Source organism: Scleropages formosus, chromosome 2 (assembly GCF_900964775.1).
Source record: "Scleropages formosus chromosome 2, fSclFor1.1, whole genome shotgun sequence".
NCBI classification, from domain to species: domain Eukaryota; kingdom Metazoa; phylum Chordata; class Actinopteri; order Osteoglossiformes; family Osteoglossidae; genus Scleropages; species Scleropages formosus.
Window position 1 is genome coordinate 21,397,624 of NC_041807.1, and position 19,222 is coordinate 21,416,845.

Here is a 19,222-nt window from a genome sequence, read left to right on the forward strand (position 1 = left end):
CTTACTTCCAGAAATGAAGAACATTCATAGTCAATATCAAATAATTTTTCATAATTTGTGTCTGCAGATGAAGTTGAAACATTGGTTACTTATGAGATGAAAGATGAATAGTTCTCCAAGATGGTCAGATAGCATTACCCTCATCAAATATTCACGACGGATGTGTTTGGAGATGTAGTGAATGCTCACCTTCAGGGTGTGTGAACTAGTGTAAACTAGAAGACCTGCTTTCCCATCTTCACACAAGAGCTGCTTACTAGGATGGTGTTTCTGTGCTCGTATATAAATCCGTTTTGAAATGCACATAATGCCTGCCGCAGTTAATATGCAAATTGTAATGGATAAATTGTCTGTGTTCTATATACTTTCACTGGCTCTTTAATTCAGGCACAAAACATATTGGTCTGGAGATTATAAACAGGAGATAGAGAATTAGGCAGTAACATTTACAAGAATTTGACTTAATAGCTTGATTATATTCTCCCATTTACAGAGGCTGTATCCAAAGCATTTGATTATACAGTAATTTAATTCCACATAATACTAGCGTCTGTGTTTATTTGCACTGTGTCATATGTAACGTGCTGGTTTTTGCTGCCTGTTTCCTTCATCGTTTTATATATTAAAAATTGCTTTGCTTTGCTTGCAATTACCTAGTTGATGGAACTGATCAAGTGTAACCAAGCTCCCTCACTCTGGTACGTGACCTATGGCTTCATTTTTAATGTATTTTTTTTAATTTTTCACAACGTTTGTAATATTGCTGTTTACGTCTAACTTTAGGGGCGGTGTTCCCCTTCAGACCCTGAACTGGACTGTTCTGTATGACGTGTCCAGATTCTGCTCTCTGTTGTCCGTCTCAGCCGTTTACCCTCAGGACACATCCATCCTGCTGCAAAAGTGAACAAAGAGTTCACCATGGTTTTACATGTAGCTTAGTGAGAGAACCAGCATCCATTGGCACTCTCACCAAAACCGCGTGACGCTTTCTTTGGATGATGCCCTTGGTTTCATGTTTCTCACCACCACATCCTGCACTTAAAGGTAAAAGACATGGAGGAGAAAGGAAAAGCAGGGGATTTTATGTGATTTATTTTACCGCATAACCTTTATAACACCGTGCACTTGTGCCCTGGCTATAGATGAAATCGCTTTCACCCTGTTTTCACAGCACTTTATAAAGCAAGGTTGCGACTGCGATGCCTGCATCGGTCCAGAATGTCGTCCTTCAGAAAACTCCACAATATTTTCTTATTGCAGACACTCAGCTCCAGTGCTAATGTGGAGGGAGTTTTTTATTAGCATAGAAAGGAGCAAGTAGCCTCTGGGCCCTCTGCCCCCTGACCGCCCCCATGGGCTGACAGCCGAACGCTAATCTGACTCAAAGTGCTAACGGCTGGGAGGTGCACGCCATGCATCGTTCCTTCGTGGCTCCTGTCGGCTCTCCATGCTGGCGAACCTCAGGAGTCAGTCCCCCCTCATGCAATGCACTGTTGTTTGCAGTGTCACACTACGTTTACACTTTGCTGGCGTTGACACCGTTGTGGATTAGCTAGATGATCTCACAGTTTGAGGATCTCCCTGCATTGTTTTTCATAATAAATGGTATGATAAAGGAGTGTCACTACCTTCATTTTATAAAATTGCTTTTTCTCTTCTAATTAGCACAGATCGATGCAGTAACCGCTTGCTTAATCCAGAAATGATGCAAATAAATACAACAGTTAAAGTAGAAACAAAGTTCTTTTTTCTTTGCCCTGCTCTTCAAAGCCAAAACAGTATTTTATGTATCCAGGAGAGCATATCTAATATTTAGTATTTTCAAGCTGGACTGCTCCACGTAAAGGAGTTTTTTTTCTTTTTTTTAATACTTAATGCAAAAGACAGCACCTGGAAGCTGGAGATGGAAAAGCCTGGATTGGCCTTGTTAGAACTCACATGAAAGTGGAACTGAAGCGCTCCTTGATGAGTTAAGGAGGCAGAGAACGCCTTGCTCGAAATTCAAAAACGTAACGTTGCTTAAAACCCAACGGCAAAGTGCTCTTCAGAGCAGAGACCATCTGGATTTTTTGTTTCCACCGAAAAAAGTTTTTTTTTCTTTTTTTTTAATCAAGAGCACTTTAAAGTGAACTTGTATTTGATTACAGTACCTACATGTACCTTGTTTCTTCTGCAAACTTCTTGCTTTCAACATGGCAGATATTTTGTGTCCCTCGACAAGTTTTCCCAATGTCGTTTTTCAAAACTTCATAACTGAACCATTGACTGTCTGTCTTGAACGGTTTTCTGCAGTTGCTGATGTTACCGCCTTTTTGATATATGGTCATGTGACTCTATAATGACACACTTTCTGTTACCCATGTCTCAAATTGAACTTGATGATATTATCAGTGTAACTTGTACCCAGAGCTCTAAAGGTTTGTTGGGTGAAAAATTCACCCCACGTTTGCTAACGTGATTTTGAATGGGATTTTTCCAAAAGGCCTAGAACAAACTACTTTCATTCTACCTAATTCTAGCTAATTCAGCAAGTCATGAGGTTTTGAGTGGTTTTGAGCCATCAAAACTCTGCATTGATGACTTTTGCATAAGCTATGGAGACAGGGGATCAAGAGTCACCCAAAACATGTGCGATGACACTTGAGGACCCCAATAAATAAATTTCTGCTTGTGACAGTACTGCAGGCTTCATCTGGAGAATCACTGACAAAGGAAAGCCTTGAGCGAAACATTGCAATGCAACGTGCCTGGAAGGCAGTACTCTGAAATTAATGTTAAAAAAAACATTTTGGCTCTGTTGGAGTTCGGGGGGGATGCGGTGGCGCAGCAGGTTTGGCTGGGGCCTGTTGTGTGGTGGGTCTGGGGTTTGAGTCCTGCTTGATGTGCCTTGCGGTGGACTGGCATCCCGTCTGTGGTGTGTCCCCTCCCCCTTCAGCCTTGTGCCCTGTGTTGCTGAGTTAGGCTCCAGTTCACCGCGATCCCGCTTGGGACAAGCGGTTGTAAACATTGTGTGTGTGAAGTGTCAGGGTCAGGTTTCTGCACTATTTTTGAGACTCTTTGTTCTTTATATTTAGACGTGGGAAAATGAGGGTATTCACTGCTTAGCGAGTGTAACCTCTCAGTGAAATCGGTGAAAGAGTTATTCGTCTGAACTGTTCACATCAGTCCATCACTTTATTTGTTGCCATTTTGCAAAAAAAAACATAAATGAATCTGTGTATATACTGTATGTATACTTATATGTATCTATAGGTATACTTATCATTCTCCAGAAATGTCAAACTATTCTTTCCTTCCTCTTTGTCAGTTCATTAAAAACTTGGGCTTTGTGATGGTTCAAAAAGACTGCCTTCTCTTCAACACAATCTTAATATTCTCTTCTGCACTGAGTTTCTCGATCAATAAGCTGTTTTTTCCCATTTGTTGAGAAAAATCTATTTAAGCAGTAGAAGGTCTGACACAAAGCAGCTACTAAATTCATGAGATTCTTGAGGCTTAATTGATTATTTGTGCAGAGCTGTGTATCTGTGAGATTCAGGATACCCAGGGGAAATAATGTAAAAAAAAAGGTAAAGAGATTAAATGTGGGAAAATTGCTTTCTACTGGCTTCATGATTAATCTTTTTTCTCCCACTCACTCAAAAAGGGTTTTGTCATCAAGGTTTCTCCCATTATACAGGGTTCTCTGAAGTTCCTTCACTGTTATAGAAGGCTCCTCTCACACAGATTTCATAAAGTGGTGTGAGAGAGGAAGGTGAAGCTCCTTAAAGTTTATTTTCTATGAGGACTACTTACAACAGTGTGTCCACAAAATTAAGTCAAGAAAATATTGCCTAAAAGTAAGTTTTGTCCTCCCTTTGCTATTTGTTGCTTTACAGATTTACAGATTCTGAATGCAAAGTTGCTAAGTCAAATACCCATCATTTAACTTTTCAGATATGTAGATTTATGTTGCTAATGATTGCATACCAGCAGTACCAGCTGCATGAATATTTTTTTACCAACCATATTTGCCTTTCTGAATGTCTATGTGTTTATATCATTTCATGTGAGACTAAAGTATGACTTGCCCTGTCAGGGTTCAAGGGCTGTAAGGGTTATGCAGAGGTGGGTAGAGTGGCCAAACATGGTATTCAAATAAAATTACTATTATATATAAGTATACACACACACATTTTCAGAACCGCTTGTCCCATACGGGGTCGCGGGGAACCGGAGCCTACCTGGTAACACAGGGCGTAAGGCCAGAGGGGGAAGGGACACACCCAGGACAGGACGCCAGGCCGTCGCAAGGCACCCCAAGCAGGACTCGAACCCCAGACCCATCGGAGAGCAGGACTGTGGTCCAACCCACTGCGCCACCACACCCCCCATTTTATATAAGTATAAATACGCATATATATGTATAAATATGTATAAATACTGACTATACTAATATGTATAAATACTGACGTGACTATAAATAAATAATGACGTAAAAGTAAAGTTTACTTGAATGAAAGCAAAAAGTAATAGCTCAAATAACCAGTGAGTATACTGAAATTACTTCCAGTCAAGGTTTATAATGTACTGAAACAATGTTAACAGTTTTAGTTGTTATAAATAAATAACGTGTTTTCAATTACAAATACCGGTAATCTTTTACCAAAAGATTAAATTAAACAATTTTAAGTTCTTTTGTATGCATTTCTCACAAACTAACCATCATGATCATGCGTCGTGACCATTTAGCAGTGAATTAAAGTCTCTCACAAAGTTTGCCCTCATTGTTCTTCCTCGGATTCTACAGCACTGCAGCTTCAGACTTTATTTGTCCTCGGCCTTTGGGAACAGACCAGACTGTCATTTGCTTTCTTTAATGGTACCAAAACTGTAATTCACAATGAAAGCATTACTTCATATTGTACTTTTTAATCTTTTAACTCTGTACAGACCATGATAACTGTAATTTCACATCGATATAAGACATGGGAAGGCTAGTTCAGTGGACACATGGAAAGAGAGCATGTGCCCTTCCTACTACCCACTCTCACCCTTTTTAAAGCTGAATATATTCCATCTTGGTTCATTCGTGCATGGGAGTTAATATTTAGGGGGCTTTGAAAGTATTTTTGCCACTTCTGTCTCTTTGCATTACAAATCAATGGTGAAGCAAGTTTCGCAGCTGTGCCTTACAGCACATTCAGCCAAGGCTTTTGTTCCTGAGAATACAGTGAATTATTATTTAAATCACCAACAAGGAGTGTTAGTGTTCATCCTGGGCAAAAAGAGCAGTTCTCAAAAATGTGGCAGTGCAAAATGGTAAGATCTGATCATTCAAAACTGACTCACTTGTGTAATTGTGCCTGTTACACACTGTGGCTTGTCGTAACATGTCCTTTGCTGCTTTATGACTATTTTGTTTCAGCAACTTGTATTACATTAGACACAGTGAGAAGGCAAAATTTGAAATGTGATAAATGATCTTTAAATTTTAGCTTTTTAAAATGTTTATCATAGACACAAATATAATTGTAAATAGAAGATACAGCATAATAGGCTCCAGTAATCACATTTACAGTAAATTCTATAAAAGTAAGTAACTGGAAGGATTCAGCTTCATGTTTAGCATGCATAGTGTGTCCAAATGTAATTTTTGTAATAAATAATTAACTGAACATATTGATTATATTTCTATGCAGTATTTGGATGTCACATCAATAATTTATGGGGAGCTGATATTACAGCTTTTAGCAGGCAGATCTGCATGGCCCTGAAACAAGGATGAAATTATTTTCTTGATGAGAACGGTATCAATATTACTGCTACAGAGGTGCAGAAACTGCGTACTCTAGGAATGACCTTAATGACCTGAACACCATGTCATGTGCCAGTGTCTCACCCAAAGCCAAACAGGGGCATCTTTAATTACAAGACTGTGACCTTAAGGGACATCATTTTGAATCTGTGACACATTGCAGTTTTTTTAATTGCCATTTGAAAATGTAACGGTAAGCATTGTCCGTGCTTAGCTAGGATGTCCAAACATAATATATTAAAAATGAATTGTTTTAACACTCCAAATAAATTTATCCAGGCCAAACGATTCAGTGCCATCTAAATGCTAATCATTAAGTGTTTGTTAATTATTGTCATACGTCAGAAAAGCATCAGCTAAAACAATCCATTTGACTATAAACTGTTTTTCGATACAATCTGAGGGCAGACACCTCATGTGTTGACAGTGCCTACTCTTTATTTCCCCTGTTGTCATTCACTGCAGTCCTGACATGGAAGTGAAGCATTTAAGTTGAAGAAGCTGTTCCATCCTGACAATGTAAATGTGTCACTGAAGCCCAGGACATATGCGTTTCTCATCAAAAAGTGAGCACTGGTCCTTTGCACATGACTGAAAGTGATTATAGGAACAATAGCATGCAGTGAAAAATTAAGTATTGTGCCTGTGAGTCCAGAGGAGGTCAACATCCTATGAGAAATACAGTACTTAAGGTGTTTGAGCTGGAGATCCTTCTGGATTTTGTGCAATGCTGTTGCTTGACTAGTTACGTTTACATTTATTCATTTAGTGGACGCTTTTCTCCAAAGCGATGTACTATATGTCATATAAAATACAATATGTGCATTACATTAGCAGAAAGAGGAGTTACTGTTACTGTTTACACAAATGTGGCCTCTCATAATTATTGATTTGCTGTACTTATTACTCACGTTTGTAGTTTAACAGAAGCAGCAGGTCAACCGACTACAGGCATCCAGCATCCCAGCAATTTCTTGGCCCTCCTACCCGCCATTCAAGTGCAGCGTCTGCACTTTCTTGCACAGAGAAAATGCTGGAAGGGAAAAGTAGCACCCCTTTGTACACCCACCCATAGTGTTGTACGCATATTCTAATGAGCTCATCTAAAGTAAGCACGAATGGCTAGTGATGGGTGGGCTCTGGCTGTTCTTATTGATTTGTTTTGCTGGCCAAGTCCTCAGAGCAGGCTTCATCAGGATGTCTGTTTCCCAACCAGGTCCCAGTGTGCACGTTACCATCATGAGACTCCAGTGGAAGTGTCAAGACAAGATGAGGTGTTTCCGGAAACGCTCTACCATTCCCCTTGTTGGAGTTTTGGTCACTTTCCTGCTTTTTGTAAACCTCTATATCGAAGATGGCTATGTGTTGGTAAATAATCTTTATCATTTCATGTTAGAGGTAATTTGCATGTATCTTACCATTAGATTTGGACCCACCACAGTATGTACACTAGTGTCCTCATACTGTATGTGTGACACACGTGCTTTTGAGATGCACCTGCTTCCCTGAAAAAAAATTGTTTGTGTAAAGTGGAAATTTTATTTGTTTATTTAAGATGTTGAATTTTTGATTAGTTCCTTGAGAACCGTGCACATTTCAGCTATCCAACATGCTTATTAAAGAGTATTAATATACTTTCCACTGAGGTTTTTCTTCCTTTATTGGTTCATAGAGGAGTTTTTTCACGTTGTCCTCTGATAAACATAACAAGCATCATTGTCCTTCAGTACTAAACAAGTGTACATCTCCAAAGCTTTCCTTTTGTTCTTCATGATCAGTTCAAGGACTTTCAGACAATGCAGAGCTTGTAAAAAGAACTCAGCCAAACAGACACTTCACAAAAAGGTTTTAGATGTGCTGTTTTTGTACTAATTTGAATACAAAACATGAATGATGAAGTAACCTCTTGTAATGGGTTTTTCATGTTTGTCACATTTTCATTTTAGGAAGAGAACAAAAGGCAGTTGAGAGAATCTGCAATACATCAGCTGAATTCTGAGCGATATGTTCCCACCTTTAAAGATCTCACCAACTTTTCGGGAACGATTAATGTTACATACCGCTACCTTGCAGGATCACCACTGCCAAGGAAAAGTGAGTATTTTTGACCTCTGCCATTCCTATCTACAGCATCAGCGTACTGAACTAATTATTTCCATATGTTTAAGGAGCATGTAGTAGCAGTAATGTGTCCATTTCTGCTCTTATACAAGCAAAAGTCAAATACATTGTGTCTCCTGGTAATTGAGATTTAAGTAATATATGCATATAAATAATTCGTATCCACTTCTGGTCTGTTTTTGCAGAGTATTTGACAATTGGACTGTCATCTGTCAAAAGAAAAAGAGGGAATTATTTAATGGAGACAATCAAGTCCATTTTTGATCAGTCCAGTTATGAGGAGCTCAAAGAGATCGTGGTTGTGGTTCACTTAGCCGACTTTGACTTGGGGTGGTGCGAAAGCCTTGTGCAAGACATCTCCAGAAAATTTGCCCACCACATCATTGCAGGAAGGCTTCTGGTGATTCATGCACCTGAGGAGTATTACCCATCTCTGGATGGACTGAAGAGGAACTACAATGACCCAGAAGACCGCGTCAGGTTCCGTTCCAAACAGAATGTGGACTATGCATTCCTGATCAACTTCTGTACTAACCTGTCTGACTTCTACATGATGCTGGAGGATGATGTCCGCTGCTCTAAGAACTTCCTGACAGCCATGAAGAAAGTCATTACCTCAAGAGCGGGCTCCTACTGGGTGATGCTTGAGTTCTCTAAACTTGGGTACATTGGGAAGCTCTACCACTCCAAGGACCTGCCTCGTCTGGCACACTTCCTGCTGATGTTCTACCAGGAGATGCCCTGCGACTGGCTGTTGATACACTTCAGGGGTCTCCTGGCTCAGAAGGATGTGATCAGGTTTAAGCCCTCGTTGTTCCAGCACATGGGGTACTACTCCTCGTACAAGGGTGCTGAGAACAAATTAAAGGACGATGACTTTGAGGAGGACACCGTTGATATACCAGACAATCCTCCTGCCAGCCTACACACAAACATAAATGTGTTTGAGAACTATGATGCAACCAAAGCTTACAGCAGTGTGGACGAATACTTCTGGGGCAAAGCCCCCTCAACCGGAGATTTCTTTGTTATCGTGTTTTACAAACCAACCAGGATCAGCAAAATTAAGATTGTCACAGGGACAGATGACCGACAAAATGACATTTTGCATCATGGAGCCTTAGAAGTGGGAGAAAAGTTGATAGGAACCAAGAAGGGGAAGCAGTGCTCTTCCTACATCACTTTAGGAGAATTTAGAAATGGAAATATTGAAGTGCAGAATGTGGACCACAAGATTTCCTTTGACATTGAATGTGTACGGATAGTAGTCACAGCTGGTCAAAAGGAGTGGCTGATAATTAGAAGCATTAGCCTTTGGACTACGCAGCCAACAGGTCAATGAGTACACACCTATACTGTAAGAACTCCAACCCCCAAAAACACTTATCTGTCTGTCTGTTTGCTTGTTTCTTTGTTTCTTTGTTTATATTATGAACATTATTTGATTTTAAAGAATGTAATGCGACATTATATTTATCGTAAAATTAAGTCCGAATAATGACATAAACTGTGATATGCCTAAAACAAGAACGAGAAATGGGAAATGTAACTTGGCTGGCACATTATTTCACTTCTGTGAGGAGATATCACTGAGAGGACCAGGAAAAACAAGGTACTTCAGTGATTTCTATTGAGAAATTCATATTTGTTTATCAGTGACTCACAATACAAGGTTTCACTAATCCTTGTACGTCGCTCTGTAATATGATCACAGTTCAGTTGTGCCGCCCCACAAGCTGTCGTTCTTTGCCAGCCCACTGTTCTGGCCGAACGGTGTTAGCTGCGTGTTCCAACACCACCCTGGCGCTGAAGAATGCAGGATGTTTGTGTACAACAGGCCAGACTTTTCCACGTTTACATCCTCTGTTCCTCTCCACAGAATGATCCACAGCGACACCATTTTTTTCCCCTGCTGGAGATCAGTGGATCGGAGCGCAGAGCGACAAACAAGGTGGAGCTAAAGATTTTAGCAGTGCAGCCGTGCGGAAGTTAAACTGGCAGAACACCTCCTGCAGTGTTAGCGCAGCTACAGAACCCTGTCAGAGCTATAGTTTCAAAATCCCCCCATGACCTCCTAATGCCCTCTGCATGTTACTATTTTTATTGCCACAGATGTCCACTGAATTTTCACATGAATTTTTTATTTCTGCTGGGATTGTAATTTTATGGAAGGAAACAATTTGCAACAATTTTTTTTCAAAAAGAAAATATCATGAGACAGTAGAGCAAACTGTTTACAGTGATTTGCAGGAAACTAGGGTATTTTAGGTCAACTGGCACTGTTACCTGAAGTACTATGTAGTCCTACACCTACACTTGTGTACTGCTGTTGCACTATGAACAGGTGATTTGTGGTCTTGGGACTGACCGCAGTGAGAACCGTTCACATTTTTTCACAACGCGGTGCACTCTGTGACCTCGGAACGTACGTCATTACTTTGCTGGAGCACTTTATCAGCAGACGGACCTTGGGAACATTGGCGTGTCCCATTGTGTTGTCTAAGGGTATAAGACAGCTTGGGAAGCAGAGTAGCACGAGCACATTGTTACCGTGATATTTCCCTCAGTTTCCTGCCAAGCGGTGGAATGTGGGCAGAGACTCCTCATGTGTTTACGTATGAAACGAATGACTCACTAGAAGTGTCTTCAAGCCATATGAACAAAAAAAAAACAACAAATTCACTGTCATCTGTACATCTGGGGGGGAATAAATAAAATAACGATAATAATATGGAAATAGGAGAGAGTGTTGTCTTCCAAGTAAAGCACTGCTGATCAAACATGCTGCATGTATTTTACCTAAAAGAGTAGGAAATGGGTCTTGTACAAGTTTATGGTTTAGCATCGAGTTTTTGCTTTCAAAACTTGCCAGTGTAATTGGTTTGTTTGTTTGTTAATACTAGAGCTCCTACTACCTTATAGCTGTGTATGACGCATTTCACATGTGGTACGTTGTAACTGAGGTCCAGAGTAACTGTTCAGAGCTCTGAAGGGTTTTTGTGATTTTTTTTTCATTCCCCTTACAAAATTTGTTTTACTGTATTGTATGTATATTGAAAATAATAATTACATATATTTTTTTACACACTGTACCACTGTAGTTACTTTGTAAATGTACATATTGAATCTAGTTACAATACAGATGGTGTTGAAAGCATGAATGCCATAACTATCTTTTTTGTTTTTTGCATTTCTACCTCTTTTTCCCAAACTGTAACCTTAGCCAGTTAACTAGTGTTTTACCTAATTATGTAATACTAAGTGGAGTATTTGACCCCGTTATCTCACATTCCCCTTGCTACAGGGACATCCAGACAGACTTGGGAAAGGTAAACACAATCTCACCCCATCCACCGTGAAGGATGTGTACCATCCTATTCTTTTCACTCTACGGAGTGCAGGCTTTATCGGGAAAGGTATTGCAGTCGGGGAGAGCACTATTTTCCGCAGCCTTGTAGACACCCTACTGGTCCTATGCATCTCTGTGTGAGCAGTAACCAGCGAAACTTTTCAATCATCCTCTGGACTAACAGGACCTCTCTGGGCCTCTACTTCACACACTGCAAGTGTCTTCTTCAGAGGGCACAGGGCAAATTAAGAGGGCAAAGTACCAGTACACCACTAAGAATGGCCCAACACAGGTCTTAAACTGAGCACAAGACCTCCTTTACACATATTTCCTTTGGTCACTTGACACTTGACAAATCTACAGAAACACTCAGTGATGAAGAACACTCGAGCAGTACATGAATGATGAATATCAATGTGTATGTCTGACATGCAGGACTTATATTGCCCACAGAGGGATTAAACTATGAATATGAGTGCGTATGTGTGTGAGTGTCATTAATGGTGTCTACAAGTGAATCCAGCTTAATGGTGTACACAGGTATGTGTTTATATTTTGCCTGTGATTATATTTGTATTGAGTATTTGTGGATTCAGGATCTGTCAGACATGCTTGTATTTTAATACAAAATTGTTTACAAATGAGGAACAAAATACTGAAATGGAATAAATTAAAAATAAAAGAAATGCCATGTTTACCACAATTTATGTTTAACCGCCATGGGATCTTTTGAGATTTAAAATATTATGGCAGCTATTTATGTGGCCATGTGTCCATCTGCAGTTAAAGCTGATGAGGGCAACGGAGGGGTTTGCCAGAGTAATATTGCTCTTTCAAGCATGTATATAGGTACCATAGCAGGGGATCTCTAAGAGTACCCTGGTACCTTGTGCTTACTGCTGCAGATCATGTGGTTTCTTCAGACTGGCTCTAACAGGGTTAATGTGTTGTGAGCTGCCTCCTCCCGTGAACACAGAAGGAAATTAGGACACCACCGTACTGTCCTTCAAAGTGAGCTGGAACTAAAGCACTGTGTCACAGTAACCAGTCCTTATGTACATTTGAAAGATTTTATAATGGTCAGAAAACCAATACTTCATAGTTACTTGGACAGGGCTTGGCAAGAAACACGATGAAATCAATTTCTGGTTGCCATGCAACCAGCAGAGATGGTAAATAGAAGAGTAACAGCAGAATCGGACAATAAAGAACCGTGACCACTTGACAGAATGCAATCTATGTCATAATGCTGTTATTGCCACGGAATCGTGCTATAGAGGAATGATGTAAAGCCATTTCTGTGTCCTTTAGTGTATTCCTCTCAAGAAAAGGACGTATGCACAACATTTTGATATAACGGAAGGTGGTCCATGGAAAGTACACCTGCTTGGTTGTGCCTCAACAGATTTCCGGTGGTGGAGAAATGTAGCACATGGACAGAACACCTGCAAATGTACGCCTACTGTACCCTGTACAGCATGCACACACAAATAGCTGTAGCTGCTTATTATCCTGGTAACCATGCCACCCTTTCACATGGACCTAGTCACCATTAAGACACCCAGTTGCCATGACTCCCCTATTTGTGCCCCTGCATGACAGTGACAAAGGACGTCCCCTGGAGCGACAGTGAGAGCATGGCCAAGACATTCCTCTTGCTCCTTTCCTCTACGTTCTCAATAAAGAGCATGGGTTCCAGAAGTCCTGAGTCAGTGTCCTTTTGTCCCACAAACCAGTATACTAGTCACATGGAAAAAACATGTTCCACAATCAGTAAATGCAAAAAAAAAAAAAAAAAAAACTTTGCCTTGCTGCTACCCAAAGTCACTGTGATTGTGGACATAAAATAACAGTATTGCAGCACTTTTGGAAGAGATTCCATCACTAGACCTGGCAGCGCTAGCTAATTGTGACTATTCACATGAAAACACTTGACAGAGCTCAAAACTGACAGCTGATGGGCCTTTATGCAGCCTGAGCAAATGAGTTTGAAGCCACACGTAAATATTGTTGAGATGTTGTTCCAACATTGTCCCTATTGGAACCAAAACTGAAGCTGGAGCTGCTCCGAGAAAAGAGGCCAGAGGATGGACTGGTGTGCTGGGCAGTTCGGTGAGAGGTGCATGTGGCAGGACCAGAGGCTAATGATCGCTATGAGGAATAGCACAATCCACAAGGAATCTGTACTTAAGGAGCTCAGAACTGAGTGGGCCAGAAAAGCCACTCAGAATAAATTGACAGGGAATCATACATAATTCATGGCAGCGAACTGCTGGTGATTGTTTCTCCAAAAGGAGGATTGATTCATCTTTGATGAGAGGTATCTCATGGTGAGTTTCTGGTGAACATAAGAGTGATGAAATGCATTATTGAGCCTCTGGGTGAAGCTGAGCAGATCCACTGTGATTGCATGGATGACTGGGGAGCAAAGCAAATGAGGTATTTTTTTACTAATTTTTCACACTCTTCACACTTGCACTTCTGTTGCAAAGTAAAACACCACCCAAAAAGATGTTCTTCAGTGCCTTCATGGATTTCAGCAGTCTTATACTTTGTATGCTTACCGTTAAATATTTCACAGATGTGTGCACCACAGCTAAGAATGAAACCGCCTGCTTTGTAATTCTTTGCTGAACTAACGGATTCAGTGCAGAATATGAATGTGATGCCAACATGTTCTCAACAGAGTAAATACAAAGGTCTCTTTGTGTAATACACCACTACACTCATCACCGGGCTGTAGTATTGAAACTAAACATATTACAAGTGTGTTTTCACAGGACAGTGACTCACAGTTTCGACTTACCCCCTCCAAAAACAATTAAAAATGAGGCATATGGGTAGATAAATGTCTTTGTTCATGGTTTTTGTAACTTTGTACGAAGGTTTAAATGGTACTTTACTAATGTTAAAACCAGCTCCTTTGTTGGGTTTCTCAATTTCAGCTCCTTGACCTGTGTGGCACCTTCTATTAATCATTATTCTCTTATCCCCTGTTGAAAGGTCCTAATGTGTAACTGAAAACTGACCGCAAGTCAAAAAACCAGATAATTCAATTATTTCTTCCAGTATTAATCACAATTTGTTCCATTTCCATCTAACGTTCATCCCAGTTCACCCTTAATGATGCTTGTTATAAGGAAAACGTGTAAAATGTTAAAAAAGGAAGAGTGAGAACAGCAGCATGATACATTTAAAAAGGATGATTTCATAAAGCCATGGTGATCGTGTGTTGATTGGCTTAAGAAAGACGTAGGCGGTGGCATTAGGTTGATGGTGGAGGAGACTGGAGGGAAAATGTGACATTTTCAGATTTTGCTTTTATTTAATCTCTCAGGGTAAATAATAATAAATCTCTGTCTTCCCCTATCCAATATGCTTTAACACTTCCACCTTTCTTCCAAACTATTAGCTACTCAGCTATTCTCTTCCTCTTCATGGTAGCTAACCCTAACTGTTTTCTACTTTGGGAGTCATTTTTCAGAAAAACAGCACTATAATTCTACAAAGAGTGGGTACACAGACACCCTGTGAGAGTGGGTAAGCTTACACACTTCCCACAATGCAGTGCATTTCACAGTCTCTTTCACCTAATCGATTGGCACAACTTATAAATGTAGCTTCAGTTAATAGCAGCAAGCCGAATACCACATGTCCAGACAAAATCCAGAACACTCAATGATAAGCGGTATTAATAATAGTAGCAATAATAATAGTGGACCAGATACATGAAAAACCAAATACTGGGAGACCGACTATTGGGACTTGAGTGTATTTTACATAATGTTGCAGTTCTCCACAATGCCTTTAGCAGCAGGAGTCTTTTTATGTGACCTGGGTGTGGGTGATAATGACAATGGTGACATTTAGTGAACAAGTAGATCAGTCTACCTCACTAAAGGAAACAATGGACTCTGTGGGCAGTTAACTGTGTTTACCTCTTGGTTGCCTGCTGTCATTGTTGTTTATCTGCTTAGCTGCCCCTGATCTAAAGTCTCTTATAGGTTTACTCTTTTCTACTGCAGCTTGTTTTACTGGAGTAAATCAGTATCTTCATCCTCCACTTCCTAGATTATGAGTTCTTGTCCATTGTTGTACTCTGCTAACCTGCTTTTGCCAAGCACCCTGTCATGTAATATGAGATCTTTTACGCCGTTGTTACTGTGTATGAGTAGCCGGTGCTGAAGTTCAGGACAAATGTAAGATATCCTGTGCAGAGAGCTGAAATGACTCATTCCCGGATGATGCTTTGAGGGTTTTACTTTTGATTGGGGCTGCAGAACAAAGTACTGGTGGCCACAGAACATGCAAAAAGTGCCGAGTCGGAGGCCGAGTCCTCAGTGATCACATGCCAAGAGACCTAATTCAGCTCCCATTGCTCTCAGTACCGTCTCCATGGGCACAGTGTGGCGTCACTATTTCTGTCTTCTGTTTCGATATCTGACGCACCTGAGAGCGCGTGAAACAGCAATACGTTTGTCAAGATCATGCTGTCAAGTTACCGAGACACCAATTTATAATATTCACAAAGGAAATCCATGTTGCTCAGCAGGGCCCGCAGTACATCGCAGGTGTGTTACAGTAACACGAGGCGTGTTTGACGTCTTGTTCTGGCTGCGACGCCAGCGGTTCAGTGCCAGCGATCTGCTGAGCTCTTCAAAACTGCAGACATCTAGGGCAGTAGCTGCCCTTCAGAGGACTTTCGCTAAACTTTCGGACACACTTTTTTGGCCTGCTTCACCCACAACGAGGAGGCAGATGTTTCCTCCTGCTCCGCATTCTCAGCCGAAACGTTTAGCACAGAGAAATCCGACCGCAGCACAGCCTCCACTGCGCAGCGCAGACTTAATCGCTCACCGTGAAGAATCTCTTACTCTTTCGGCGCCTTGTACGTCAATGGGGATGGGGGAGGCCCTGTCTTTTTTACTAATAGAACCCATAAGTGGTAAACAAATGTTACTGCCAGTGTTGCTGCTTGTTATAAATGGGTCTCTCTGGAAGGCTGTGGCACTGCTGTTGCACTGCAGGTGACTGTGGATGGGTGGGCAGATACACACTCACACACACACACACACACACATGTCTCCATTCCACTACAGCTACGAGCTCCTCTTTAAAAACTAATGTTTGAACACACAATCAGATGAGTTGTCATTAAAGGCTCCGTTGTTTACTATGTTGGACAACGGAGATCGCTTTCAGTCAGACCCGCACAGTGTATAAAGGGTTCAGCTCTCAGTGAGTGCCTTTTAGTAGAGTAACCATATAGTTGTACGCTGTTCAAATCTAATGTTAATTTATTGCATTGTCTAGAATGTAGAGTCACACAAAACACTGAGGAATGACCTGAGGGAGAAACCGCTATAAATTGTAATTCTGTGGTCAAGCAGTAATTTAAAGATACCAATTATCTGGAGGAGCATTTGATTTGCTGGGACAGAGAAACCATTGTTCTCAGCCCTGACTGATGTTCACAACCTGCAAAGAGATCAGGCACTCGGTAGGATCCCTTTGTCCATGGTGAAAGAGAGAGTACAGTGCAGGGTAATTGTTCGCTGTGCCGCACAAGGCAACGCGATGATCCTTACACCGACATTTCCTACAGAGGGCCTAATGCCCCTCCTTCAGCTGCTGCAGTCTGGATCCCATGAGTACCAGGTGCAGTCTGTAGCCCAGTCAAAATTAGAGCCATTGCATTCTATACATTTTGTGGGCGATGCTTACATATGTCAGAGTAAAAAAAGTAGCAGACTTTGGTTGGGCTTTTGGTGCCACCAGAGACAGAAATCACTGCAATCGATAATTTATTAAAACACCCATGTGGGGTCCGTGTTTTGAAAAATCTTGAAAACTACAAAATGTCATGTTTTCTCAAGGCAGATTTGCAAAGTATTGCTTTCTTAATGTCCTCATGCAGACAATGTTTCGCTGAGAATTTTTACTTTATAGATATTTATGATTTTATAACAACCTAATGGGAAAGGGTGTCAATTTGCGATAATGTGTTGAAAATGTTAAATGTCATGTTTTGCACCTCAGAGATACATTAAAAATGGCTTATTACAAGACTATATTTAGAATATATACTCTATAATAAATGCAGAACAAGCATCCAATAAGAAAATGTCCCGTTTATTTTATATGCAAATTAGTCTCATTTGTTTATTGCACCACAGAGCATATAACATTTGATACATTAATGTTTATATTACATTTTAATATATTTTATCCTCAGAAATTAGTTTTGCTATATTGTAATGACCCGTGTTTTTGGGATGTGTCATGTTTGAGTGGGAGAATATGTTTATTGTAAATAGTTAAGAATTGTTGGAAAAATGTAAAATAGTTGCCCCCTGCTGTGGGACTCATGGGGATTATGAGGGGGTGAATGCCTATTGGACAGTGAAGGCGAGGGAAAGCCTGAGAGACACTCAACAAGCTGGGAAGGCTGGCCTCAGGTGCAGGTCCTAGAGGAAAAAGGGGTCCTCGGATAGAGAGCATTATTTCCATTCGTTTACATCAAAACCTCTTGTTGTGTACCAGTGTATCAATCAACGTTCGTAATGAATGCTGCATGTGTGTCCTCCTTTGCCCCATCCGAACCCAGAGTACAGCGCGCTACAATATCTTTTTTAAGCAGTATCAAGAGACTCTCATTTTGTACTGTGATACAGAGTTGGACCCATGTGTTCTTGGATACCGCAGTAATGCATACACTTTACATGACTTTTTCATATACGTTACATGTAAGGGCTTTTCAAAGCTGAGTTCTGTCTATACTTACACACTGTTTATAGTTCTGCGTTTTATTATGTTTTCATTTGAGCAGTTTTCAGCACCTCAAACTCTTTTTTATCTTCTCTATAGTTAATCACTGTCTTTTTCTTGAATTTTTGTTCAAGGTGTTACTATTATTAGCATGAGGTCCATTTGACAAAGGCCTATTCCAAGGGAGGAGGATGCAAATGTGTCATCGATGCGAACGCGTCATTCTGACCCCTGATATACACTGTAAGGGTAATTTTTCTGAAAACCAGAGAATTCTGTTTTTCTCTGTTGTGAAACATGACATTTTACATTTTGTGACACACCGCCCTGTAAACAGCACTTTCCAGAGCTGCTTCTATGGAATGTTAGTATTTTTACATATCCTGTGAATGCACCTCCCTCTGGTGGCAACTCTTTCAAGTCATTGCAGCTACAATCATTTGGTGTTTCATGTGTCAGAACACAGCAGTATGTGTCTCAAGTACTGGAGTAATTAAATTTCATTATATTTATAATAGACATATTTTTAACCTTCCATTACAAATGTGCAGAGGAGTAAAGTGGGTCATAATGTTTACCTCCACTGGTGTTTAGCACTATGTTTCGAGGTAAAACATAATATTCATCTGGAAAAACAAAATGATCTGTAGTCTTTGTAAGCTCTATTTTTATTTTATAATAAAATCTTAATAAACTGAAGATGAGACAGTAATGTTTGTCCTTTTAGTGTGCACAGTGTGTTTGTGGTCAAGGGCAAATTCCTAAGCTCATTACCGTTGTCTCAGGACCTCACAGCCACAAGACCCGGGTTTGAATCCCCACTGCCGCAGTGATACCTATGAGCAGGCTGCTCACCCCAAGTTCCTCCACTGTACATTGCCCAATCGCTGTAAAAAGTGTGTATTTCACAGGCACAGTAAGCATGTACAGTATAAATGGCAGTAATAGTTAGATACTAATACTACAGTCTGAATTCAATATTTAATTTTATTTCCAGACACAAATGATGAAACCTCTGTCTCTGTATGAAGAAAAAACTGCATTTCTGCTTTATTATTTGCAAACATAATGTAGGTTTCCACTCATTTGCTGATGACACACAGCTATATATTTTGTTTAAGCCTGATGACCCATCACATGCTGTGTCTTTAGCAAACTTTACCAATGTAAAATTATGGATGAGCAAT

The 19,222-nt window shown here is 40.4% G+C and overlaps 1 protein-coding gene across 1 annotated transcript; it reads left to right on the plus strand.

Moving 5' to 3' along the window:
* Window positions 1–7,033: 7,033 nt before the first annotated feature.
* Window positions 7,034–9,285, plus strand: LOC108931472 (alpha-1,3-mannosyl-glycoprotein 4-beta-N-acetylglucosaminyltransferase C-like). The gene is made up of 3 exons (XM_018747231.1): window positions 7,034–7,165; window positions 7,744–7,891; window positions 8,104–9,285. The coding sequence occupies exons 1-3, from the start codon at window positions 7,037–7,039 to the stop codon at window positions 9,258–9,260; spliced, it is 1,434 nt and encodes a 477-aa protein (XP_018602747.1). The 5' UTR covers window positions 7,034–7,036; the 3' UTR covers window positions 9,261–9,285.
* Window positions 9,286–19,222: the final 9,937 nt, after the last annotated feature.

What these genes read in the sequence shown, in the direction of transcription:
- LOC108931472 (XM_018747231.1), top strand. Translation starts at nt 7,037, where the DNA reads ATGAGACTCCAGTGGAAGTGTCAAGACAAGATGAGGTGTTTCCGGAAA. An exon ending in TCGAAGATGGCTATGTGTTG is followed by an intron (nt 7,166 to 7,743) that starts GTAAATAATCTT and finishes TTTTCATTTTAG; the next exon opens with GAAGAGAACAAAAGGCAGTT. An exon ending in ATCACCACTGCCAAGGAAAA is followed by an intron (nt 7,892 to 8,103) that starts GTGAGTATTTTT and finishes CTGTTTTTGCAG; the next exon opens with AGTATTTGACAATTGGACTG.